Source organism: Sapajus apella, unplaced genomic scaffold (assembly GCF_009761245.1).
Source record: "Sapajus apella isolate SASKATOON/1434 unplaced genomic scaffold, GSC_monkey_1.0 scaffold72, whole genome shotgun sequence".
NCBI lineage: Eukaryota > Metazoa > Chordata > Mammalia > Primates > Cebidae > Sapajus > Sapajus apella.
Window position 1 is genome coordinate 10,232,627 of NW_022437012.1, and position 12,116 is coordinate 10,244,742.

The following is a 12,116-nucleotide window of genomic DNA, read 5'->3' on the forward strand; positions in this document are numbered from 1 at the left end:
TAACAGGATTATGAGTAATAGCAGTTATCACTTGCTGAGCTCTTACTTGGATTAGTGCTATATATTACCTCATTTAATTGTAAACATATCCAATGCCATTATAAATAAATCATATATTTAATCTATGAAGTTGGCATTATAATGACCATTTCACAGATGGAGAAACTGAGGCTTGGAGTGTTTAGGTAAGTTGCCCAAGTCACACAGTTAATATATGAAAATGTAATTTACAGATATGTCTGACTCCAAAGCCTGTCTTGCTACACAGACTTCCAAAAAGGCTTCAAAAAATGTAACCATGCCTATCTAGTAGATTTTTTAGAAGATAATAATAGCATCAGCTCATTCAAATGAGAACCCTGGAATTAAAAGTATAAGGTCAACTTTCACCACCCAAAGATTTGAAATATTAGATAAAAGATGACCCAGGCTTGCAATTTTCCTAGTATCTGCTTCTCTCTTCTCTCCTCTGGTTCCTGCACTATCCATAGTTCCACAAAAGAGTAGAGGAGAAAACTCCATTTGCTCTATTCAATCTCTCATTACCAGTTGTGATAAGAAGAGATAGGAAACAAATGTAAAATTCTGGAGCTATCAGTGAAAAATACAGCTCATCTATAAATCCAATGAAAACTTGGTCCCCAAATGAAAAGCACTGGATTTTTTTTTCTTTTTCTTTTCTGGTTTTTTTTTTTTTTTTTTTTTTTTTTGGGACAAGGTCTCACTCTGTTTCCTAGGCTGGAGTATGTGGCACAATCTCCGCTCACTGCAACCTCCACCTCCCAGGTTCAAGCCTGCCTCAGCCTTCCAAATAGCTGGGATTACAGAGGTGCAATGCCACGCCCCGCTAATTTTTGTATTTTTAGTAGAGACAGGGTTTCACCATGTTTGGCCAGTCTGGTCTCGAGTTCTTGGCCTCAAGTGATCCACCCACCTCAGCTTCCCAAAGTGATGGGATTACAGGTGTGAGCCACAGCACCAGAACTGGATTTTCTTTAAGGAGACCATTCTTCTTTCTCTCCTCAGCCCAATTAGTACGATCAGTAGTTATGAAGTAGTCAAAATGGCAATCACCATGTAGAATCAAAATGGGGCAATATACTGTAAGTCAATGGAATTTTAGTTCCAGCTTAGTGTCTATTTCACTGTATTTCCTGTAGTAAATCACTTTACCTCCACGGGCCCCAGTCCCTCATCCGTAAAATGAGAATGCTGATCTGGATTCCCCCAAAGGTCTCTTTCTGCTCTGATGTTTTATATATTCCTGTGATTGTTGTTGGGAACCAAAATATTTAGTAAAGCAGTTTCCTACTCATTCCACCAAATTCTTGGGCAGTAACTAATAGAACGAGATAACCCAAGATGCCCAGATACTGTCGAGCTTCCAAGAAAAATGTCACCCTTATTCACAAAACTTTGATAAGTCCCATAAGCTTATTTATACTGCAACAGGAGAGCATCTGCATATAGAGTCATTTCATCATCCATTTATGCAGCACAAATACACTGATTCCTTCTAGCATGCCACACCCTGTCCCAGTCACTGAGGATATAGACATGAACAAAATCTCTGCCTTCATGAAGCTTATATTCTGGTCAGAGGAAGGAGATTCTAAACAAGTATATATATATATATATATATATATATATATATATATATATCACAAGCAAACAGGCTAATTTTGGAATTTTATTCTGGATGCAAAGGTAGTTATTAGTGGAGTGGAGGATTCTCCGCAAAGAAGGGTCATAATCCAATTCACACTGTAAATGTAACTCTGACTCCTGCATAGAGAATGGATTGTGGGGTTATGGTTCAAGTGATTACTGGAAAATAGAATCACGTAACTAGAAGAAAATGATGCCATCCATCTCTCTGCCTTCAGGAAGCTCTGCCCACAAACTTCTCCTAAATGGGTATAAATTCATCATGCTTCCAGAATTCCCAGGCAGGCGGTGCTAGGGGTATCTCTGCCTGTGAAGCAGTGACCAGCCCCAGGCAGAATGAGCATCCTGTGAAGCCTCACTCCACAGCCTACAGAGTCAGGCTTCCCCAGAAGGTGCAGTGCACAGCTGTAGAGCGGTCAGATTTCTGAGTCATGGTCTGAAAAGCAGTCAGTGGCAATGCAGCTTGGACTGGCTCCTCAGGGGTAAAGACATTAGACATGGACCAGCTGCTTCTCCTAGGAGCGCAAAGCACTTGAAATAATTCATTTTAATCCAGTTATTTTCAACCTCAGCTACAAGAGGCAGTAAAGATTTGGTAGGAATGATCATAACGATAGTCATTATTTAGTGACCCTTTACTAAATGCCAGGTGCTGTCTGCCAAATCCTCAAAACAACCCACTGCAGGAACTTGCCATATTACAGATGAGGAAATTGAAAGAGAGGCAACTAATATTTTTGTTGAGCACCTGCATTGTGAAGTTCTGTCCAGGAACTTGTCTGACATCATTATTCACAAGGCTCCACAATAGTCTTGCAAAATGGGCAACATAAACGTCATCTTACAGACGAAGCACAGGCTCAGGGCCATGAAATAACTTGCCAGAGGCCACGAAGCAGAAACTGGAGGAGCTAGGGCTCAGCTCGGACTCGGCGTACTCTATCTGTCTCATTGCATCCCAAACTGAAGTTGGGAGAATTAAGGCAAACGCCAGGTCCTCTGCTCCTCAACTGCTCTAGCGATTAGACGACTCTCCCTGCAAGTGGCAAATAGGACATTTTACGTGGTTCTCCTTGCCAAAGTAATGCCCTATATTACAGCCATACAATGCCAGGGTACAGGGGCCTCAAGTTTCTTTGCACTGACAATTCCCCAGCCAATAACATCACTGAACTTCTTCTTGTGTGGGGTGATCATCCCTGATCCTTGCAACTATTTCCTCTTCCAGGAATGCCAACAGAGACCACAATAGCCATTTGTTCCATGATCATGGGTGGAGTGTTTGAGAAGTTTCCTAAACTGAAAGTGTGTTTCGCACATGGCGGTAAGACCCTATCTTTATTAGTCAGCTCGGGCTGTCATAACAAAATACCACAGATTTGGGTGACTGTAAGCCAACAGAAATTTACTTTCTCACAGACCTGGAGGCTAGAAGTTCAAGATCACGATGTCGGCAGGGTTGGTTTCTAGTGAGGGCTCTCTTCCTAGCTTGCAGATGGCCACCTTCCTCACATGGCCTTTGGTTTCTCCTCCTCTTCTTACAAAGACATCAGTACACCAGTCCTATTGGATTAAGGCCCCACCTTATGACCTCATGTAACCTTAATTACCTCCTTAAAGGTCCTTTCTCCAAGTATAGTCAAATTTGGCATTAGGGTTTCAGCATATGAATTTTGAAGGAATACGATTCAGTTCATCGCCTCCTTCCAGCCATCATTCTAGTCACATGATGGTTTAGGGACCAAATTCTATTTTTGTAGGCAAGTTTAGTTTTGTTGTCACCATTTTTGTTTTACTTTTTCTGTTTTTGGTTTAAATCCCTCTAGTTAGATCATGAGCTCCCCAGTCTGCAATAGTCCCTACTATTTTTCATTGTTTACGAATAGGCCTATTTCATTCATTTACACTGCCTGCCTGGTCCCTGTAGGTAACTGAATTTGTAACCCTTCAACAGACACAGACACATAGACACAGACACACACACACACACACACACACACACACACACAAAATATCAAACTATACATGTTACTCTCTATGCCTTTCCTTCTCAACAGCATAGAGAAGACATCTTTCCATGTCAACAAATACAGAGCTTCATCATTTTTGATGGCTTCGAGTATGGCCTTACATTTCATGGATATGCCATCATAATTCAGATGGTCCCCAACTGATATGCTGTCTCAGTATTTTGATTATAATCACACTATATTTGAAAGCCTTAATTGCATATCTTTACACATTTGTCTTCTCTCTTTAGGGTGAATTTCTCAAGTCTGAATTTCTAGATGAGTTATTGTCATTTCTTCCATCATCTCCCAGTGTTCAGAACACAATAGGTCCTTTGTAATTACTGTTAATCAGTTGGGCAATGGTAACTTCTTCCATGTAACATCAAGATGAAAGGAATCCTTTACGAGGAGGGGCTAGTGTTGACTAGCCCCTCAGTCATGGGTTTTACTTGCAGGTGGTACCTTCCCCTTCACAGTGGGAAGAATCTCCCATGGATTTAGCATGCGCCCAGATCTGTGTGCCCAGGACAACCCAACGAACCCAAAGAAATACCTCGGTTCCTTTTACACAGATGCTTTGGTTCATGATCCTCTGTCCCTCAAGCTGTTAACAGATGTCATAGGAAAGGTAAGCCCAGTCTGCCACTTAGATGTCTCATGGGGAGCAGAACGCTGCATCAGCAACCCGTTACTTGGCCTCTCTCCAAAAAAGGGATGGAAGAAACACATTAGATGAAAGGAGAGAGACAGTGAGGTTTGGGATTAGGTTTGCTTGCACAGGGGATTCTCTCCAAGGCCTCCCTCAACACAGAGTATATAATACTAAGAACTATTATATATGCCAGGGAAATCCCAGATAATCTACATGGCTTGGTATTCTCCCACATCAGCTCCTCTTCCTGAGGGACATCTCTATATATACCCAACATGACACATGGCAATGTAGTAAGCAGGAAAGAACCACAAGTTTCAAAGTCAAATTGACCTGTGTTAAAATCCTGGCTCTACCTTTCACTAGTTGGGTAAATTGTGAATGCAATCATCCTCATCCACTATGTGGAGAAAACTGGAAAATTGAAAGGGTAGAAATGCATAGTTGGGAAATTGCATTGGACAGGGAGTCAGGGGGAGATGATGTAGGGTCCTGTGTATCATGCCCTGAAATTTCTTCCTGGAATAATATGGTTTTTGATTCTCTCATTTAATTAAAAGACCAGCATGGTGGTACTTTAAAGCCCCCAAGATAAAGTATTTCCTCTGATGTGGTCTCATCACAAATCTCTCTGTTGGTGGCACATCCACCTTTAAGTATTCTTTTAAAATGCTAACTCAGCAAGTTTGAGAATTTCTAGGGGAAAGGCCATAGTGAAAAGTCTAAAATATTTTGTATTTCAATTCCATCTTATTACTTACAGATATCTATAGAAGATTTCCAAATTTTCCCAAGAGAAAAATCTTTGAGGTTAAAAGTTAAAAATTTGCAATATGATACTTGAGTTGAGTTTAGACTCTAAGGTTTAAAAAATCATGTCTAGCAAAAAGAGGCCCATCATTTGAAAGTTGCAAGTAGTGTCCAGAATGACACTTTATCTTGCATTAATGCTGACTGTTTCTCTGGCTTGAGAAAATCACCAGAATATAAATGTTAAGTATTTTAGCTTGGTAATCAATTATGTGGTTGAGCTGTGTCTTTGAGTTGTTTAGCTTTTGTGTCACCCCTGCAGAGACGGATGGTTAGCAATTGGTTGTGACTGTTGATTTTTTTGGTTTGGATGGAGCATGATGAGGAGGTCAGTAAGCAGAAGACTGCACGGGGCAGAAACTGAAAGAAACTTTGTGGGCTCTGGACATTGAGCAATGGAGGAAAGGAAGAGGGAAAATCATGTGGGATTGGGGAAAGGGCTGTTCTTATTACATCCCATCAAGCCTAGAACACCTTAGTATTCTTGGAAACTAAAACACCAGGAGAAAACACCACTGGCAAATCCAAAGCCCAGGCCAATATCCATGATGGACATCAATGTGAAATTCTTCAATAAAATACTGGCAAACTGAATCTAAGAGCACATCAAAAGCTTATCCATCACGATCAAGTCAGCTTCATTCCTGGGATGCAAGGCTGGTTCAACATACACAGATCTATAAACGTAATCCATCACATAAACAGAACCAAAGACAAAAAACACATGATTATCTCAATAGATGCAGAGAAGGCCTCCGACAAAATCCAACAGCCCTTTACGCTAAAAACTCTCAATAAACTAGGTATCAGTGGAACATACCTCAAAATAATAAGAGATATTTATGACAAACCCACAGCCAATATACTGAATGGACAAAAACTGGAAGCATTCCCTTTGAAAACTGGCACTAGACAAGGATGCCCTCTCTTACCACTCCTATTCAACATAGTATTGGAAGTTCTGGCCAGGGCAATCAGGCAAGAAAAAGAAATAAAAAGTATTCAACTGGGAACAGATGAAGTCAAATTGTCTCTATTTGCAGACGACATTACTGTATATTTAGAAGACCCCATCGTCTCAGCCCAAAATCTCCTTAAGCTGATAAGCAACTTCAGCAAAGTCTCAGGATACTATAAGTACCTTCAACAAGCACCCAGTGCAATATACACTGGCCAGGGGACAGGAGCAGAAGAGGAAAAATATGGGAACCACTTCATGGTAACCAGCGGATAGAGTAGTTGGTGAGCACATGTGAATACATTCCTATTAGGGACCTCCAGAAAAACATAGCAGGTACTTTACAAAGTCCTTGGTGCTGAGATCTTACATTCAAACTATGAAAGCTTCAGCTATAATCATTTGGGCATCAAAAGCAAATGTGGCCGGGCGCAGTGGCTCACACCTGTAATCCCAGCACTTTGGGAGGCTAAGGTGGGTGAATCACCTGAGGTCAGGAGTTTAATAGCAGCCTGGACAACATGGTGAAACCCCATCTCTTAAAAAAAAAAAAAAAAGAGCAAATGTAACCTTATTTTATGTAATCTCATAGACTCATGAATCCAGGACATAGAAGCAGTATATATTAATAATTTAGGATTCTGTTTAAAATATTAATGCTTCTTCATTCTAGTCATACGCACATTAGCAAATTCTCTTTTAAAACAATCCCCAAATCAGAACGGCTAAGGAAATTCCTAGCTGGACATCTGGGATAGAGAGCAACCTGGCCAGATTTGAGCAAGAAGACAGAATGCTGTGGAGGCAGGTCTCTAGAATGAAAAAAGTGGAACTGATGAATTATTTGATCTGTCTGAGAGTTGGAAATACTTATTGACAGACATTTAACAGATCTGTTGATGCATTAGGAATGAAAGCAGGGTATATATAGAAAATTAAGCAAATGAAAGAAAAGGCAATACTTAACTCTAAGAAAACAAAAAAAATCAATATGAGGGGCAATAATCACTGTACATTATTTGACTCAGCAGTGAGCAATATTTGTTGTCATAATAGGGTAAATATTAAGTACTGGTTTAACTGAAAATCATAATTCTATTAAGAAAATAGAGACAGTGAAGTAAGAAAGAAATTCTCAATGACCATAACGGGGAATCACTAAATATTCTCTATCTAAAGTTAGTAAATTAAGACACAATTGTATAAGCTTATTATCTAGGATTATAAAGGTAATTGTCAAATGATGCAAGCTAAAATGGGAAAAGTGGCTACCTTAAGGGATAAGAGTTGGGAAACTGAGCCAGGGTTTCATTCTGTTACCCAGGCTGTAGTGCAGTAGCATGATCACAGCTCACTGCAACCTCCACCTCCCGGCTCAAGGCATCCTCCCACCTCAGCCTCCTGAGTAGCTAAGACTACAGGCACACACCACCACACCCGACTCATTTTTGTATTTTTTGTAGAGACGGGGTTTTACCATGTTGCCCAGGCAAGTCCTGGACTTAAGCAATCTGCCTGCCTCGACCTCCCAAAGTGCTGGGATTATAGGCATGAGTCACCATGCCTGGCCAAAAAATGTTTTAAAAAATAGTGGCTTTTGAAAATAGAGATGTTTAGTAATATTTGATTGTTTATGTATAAACATTACTTTGATAAGTACATTTTTTTTTTTTGAGACGAAGTCTTACCCTGTCACCCAGGCACGTTCTCAGCTCACTGCAACCTCCGCCTCCCAGGTTCAAGCGATTCTCCTGCCTCAGCCTCCCAAGTAGCTAGGATTACAGGCGTGCACCACCACACTCAGCTAATTTTTTGTATCTTTAGTAGAGATTGGGGTTTCAACATGTTGGCCAGGCTGGCCTCGAACTCCTGAACCCACCTCAGCCTCCCAAAGTGCTGGGATTACAGGCATGAGCCACCACACCTGGCCGATAAATACAAATTTTAAATAACATCCTAAGAATATACAGATATAGGTTATATATAAAGAACCGAAACAATTATCGAGCACCTACTATTTCTAAAACTCTGTTATTTGGTCAAAAAGTATTTAAATTATATAATCTCTTGGCTTCCTTCCACCTCTACAATTCTTTTGCTTTTGAATTCTTTGCTTTGATTTTTAAACATGGATGCAAAGAATGCAGGTTATAGATTATCAGTCTATCACTATGAGAAATAGAAAAAAAGAAAAACTATAGTGCCTCCCTATATTAACTTGATCACAGAAAATACACTTCACGTATTTAAGTGGATAGATTTTTGAGAAGTTGGTCATATGCTCATTATAGGTATATCATAATTTTGGCTGGATCCATTGGTAACCTACTGCTGCGTAATTACATACTCATACATCACTTAACAGTGAGGATATGCTCTGAGAAATGCATCATTAGGCAATGCTGTGGTTGTGTGAACATCACAGTGCCCTTACTCAAACTTTTGTGGTACAGTCTACTACACACCTAAGCTATATGGTATAGCCTAGTTCTCCTAGGCTACAAAGCTGTACTTGTTACTGTACTGAATACTGGAGGCAACTGTAACCCAATGGTAAATATTTGTGTATGAAACATATCTAAACATAGAAAAGGGAAAGTAAAAAGAAGGTGTAAAAGATTAAGAATGTATAGGGCGCTTATCATGAATGGAGCTTGCAGGACTGGAAGTGGCTCTGGGTGAGTCAGTGAGTGAGTAGTGAGTGAATTGAAGGCCTAGAACACTACTTTACATTACTGTAGACTTCATAAACACGCTACACTTAGGCTACGCTAAATTTATATTTTTTATTTTAATTTTTTATTTTTTTGAGATGGAGTCTCACTCTATCGCCCAGGATGGAATGCAGGGGTGCAATCTTGGCTCACTGCAACCTCCGCCTCCTGGGTTCAAGTGATTCTCCTGCCTCAGCCTCCTGAGTAGCTGGGACCATAGACACGTTCCACCACATCTGGCTAATGTTTTGCATTTTTTGTAGGAGAGAGACGGGGTTTCACCGTGTTAGCCGGGATGGTCTGGATCTCCAGATCTCCTGATCCCCCCACTTCCGCCTCCCAAAATGCTGGGATTACAGGCATCAGCCAACGCGCCCAGCCACCATGCCCAGACAATTTTTTTTTCTTTTCTTTCTTGAATAATAAATTAACTTTAGCTTACTGTAACTTTTTTACTTTATAAAGCTTTAAATTTTTTAAACTTTTTGACTCTTTTGTAATAACACTTAGCTTAAAATAAGAACACACTATACAGCTGTACAGAAATATTTTCTTTCTTTATATCCTGATAAGCTCTTTTATATTAAAAAAATTTTTGCTTTTTAAACTTTTTTGTTAAAAACTAAGACTCAAGCACACACATTAGCCTAGGCCTACACAGGGTAAGGGTCATCATCTCTGTCTTTCATCTCCACGTCTTGTCCCACTGGAAGGTCTTCGGGGGCAGTAACACACCTGCAGCTGTCATCTCCTATGACAATGCCTTCTTCTGGAATACCTCCTGCAGGACCTGCCTGAGGCTGTTTTACAGTTAATTTTTTTTTAATAAGTAGAAGGAGCATACTCTAAAATAATGATTAAAAGGATAATATAGAAAATATATAAGCCAGTGCCATAGTCATTTATGTCATTACCAAGTCTTAAATACGGTACATCATTATCTGTGCTATACTTTTTTTTTTTAAGACAGTCTCGCTTATCACCCAGGATGGAGTGCAGTGGCATGATCTCAGCTCACTGCAGCCTCCACCTCCTGGGTTCAAGCGATTCTCATGTTTCAGCCTCCCAAGTAGCTGGGATTACAGGAATGTACCACCACACCCAGCTAATGTTTGTAGTTTTGTAGAGACGGGTTTCACCATGTTGGCCAGGCTGGTCTCAAACTCCTGACCTCAGGTGTTCTACCCACCCTGGCCTCCATAAGTGTTGGGATTATAGGCCTGGGCCACTGCACCCAGCCTATCTGTGCTAGACTTTTATAGGACCGGCAGGGATAGGTTTGTTTACACCAGCATCACCACAAACACTTGAGTAACACATTACACATAATAATAATGCAAAATGCATCACATTATGAGAGCTATAATATCACTAGGCAAGAGAAAGTTTTCAGCTCCATTATAATCTTATGGAACCACCATCACATATGCAATCTGTCATTGACCAAAACATCATTATGTGATGCACGACTGTAATCACCCCAAAACTTAGTGGCTTAAAATAAGCCACATAAACAACAATAAACATTTATTATCTCTCATGCCCTCTATATGTTAGGAATTTAGAAATAGCTTAACTGACCCAAAGTCTCTCAAGAGATTACAGGCAAGGTGTCAGTCAGGGCTGTAGCTATCTAAAGTCTTGGCTGGGCTAAAGAACTTATATTCAAGGTGGATTTCACCTGTGAGTGGCATGTCAGTGCTGGGTTTTGGTGGGAGGCCTCAGTTCCTCTCCAGGTGGGCCTCTTCACAGAGCTGCTTGAGTGTCCTCACAGCATGGCTGCTGGATGCCCCCAAGAGGAAGTTATCTTAGAGAGAAATAGGGAGAGATGGTAATAGAGACAGAAGGGAAGGAAAGAATGGGGTGGGGGGAGAGAAAGAGAAAGAGAGAGAGATACAGAGAGAGACTGACTGAGCACACACCAGACAGAAGCCGTTCTTTTCATGTCTTAAGAGTCAGAAGTCATGTAATATTAACTCCACCACATTTTATTCATAGAAGCAAGTCATTTTATCTGGCTCACATTCAAGGAGAGTAGAATTAGATCCCACCTTTTGAAGGGAGGCATACCTACCTCATTCCTCTTTCTGGCCACAAATTATTTATCCTCCTAAATGCAAAACACCCCCACCCCTACCAAGACTGCCCCAAAAGTCTCATCCATTTATAGCATCACTTTAAAGTCTAGGATTTCATTGCTTTGGTGAACTTGTGGATGAGGCTCCTCATGTATACTTTCTCCAAATCTGAAGAACTGTGAACTGAACAGACAAGTTCCTTTCTTCCCCACACACTCAATGTAAAATGGTGAGACAAGCATAGGATAGTTGCTATCCTTCCCATTCTAAAAGGGGAAAACAGGAGGTTCAGAGCAGTCACTCTGAAATTTCACTCTGGTTGCCCAGGCTGGAGTGCAACGGCGTGTCTTGGCTCACTGCATACTCTGACTCCTGGGTTCAAGCAATTGCCATGCCTCACCCTCCTGATAGCTGGGATTACAGGCATGAGCCAGCATAACTGGCTAATTTTTGTATTTTTAGTAAAGATGGGGTTTCACCATGTTGGCCAGGCTGGTCTCGAACTTCTGACCTCAGGTGATCCACCTGCCTCGGCCTCCAAAGTGCTGGGATTACAGACATGCACCACTGCGCCTGGCCTCTTTCCTTCTCTCTTTCCCTCTCTCCCTCCCTCCCTCCCTCCATTCCTTCTTTCCTTTCTTCTTTTTGATGGAGTTTTGCTCTTGTTGCCCGGGCTGGAGTGCAATGGCCATAACCTCTACATCTTTCACATTCAGAACTACTCTATTCAAGGGGGTCTGAAGGACTAGGATGATCAAGAAGCACTGAAAAGATTATTTATCATTAGAAAGATTTGATTATACCCAGAGTTATTGTAAGCAGCAGAGCATACCATAGATATTAGAAATATTTCCAACATAGCTTAAAACAAAAAGAGTTTCTCAGGCTGAGCGTAATCTCAACACTTTCAGAGGCCAAAATGGGAGGATCACTTGAGGCCAGGAGTTCAAGACCAGCCTGGTCAACATGGTGAAACCCCATCTCTACTAAAAACACACAAAAAATTAGCCAGGCATGGTGGCTCACGCCTGTAATCCCAGCACTTTGGGAGGCTGAGGCAGTTGGATCACTTGCGGTCAGGAGTTTAAGACCAACCTGGCCAACATGGTGGAACCCCATCTCAACTAAAAATACAGAAAGTAGCCAGGCGTGGTGATAGGCACCTGTAATCCCAGCTACTTGGGAGGCTGAGGCACGAGAATCACTTGAACTCGGGAGGCAGAG

At 41.1% G+C, this 12,116-nt stretch overlaps 1 protein-coding gene across 5 annotated transcripts in view; it reads left to right on the forward strand.

Moving 5' to 3' along the window:
- ACMSD (aminocarboxymuconate semialdehyde decarboxylase) overlaps positions 1-12,116 on the forward strand; it is a 63,426-nt gene that overhangs the window by 30,509 nt on the left and 20,801 nt on the right. For all 5 annotated transcript variants that reach the window (XM_032250671.1, XM_032250673.1, XM_032250672.1 and 2 more), the window contains 2 exons: positions 2,897-2,992; positions 4,136-4,308. In XM_032250671.1, the coding sequence (XP_032106562.1) occupies positions 2,897-2,992; positions 4,136-4,308 (269 nt within the window). The remainder of the gene's footprint in view (positions 1-2,896; positions 2,993-4,135; positions 4,309-12,116) is intronic.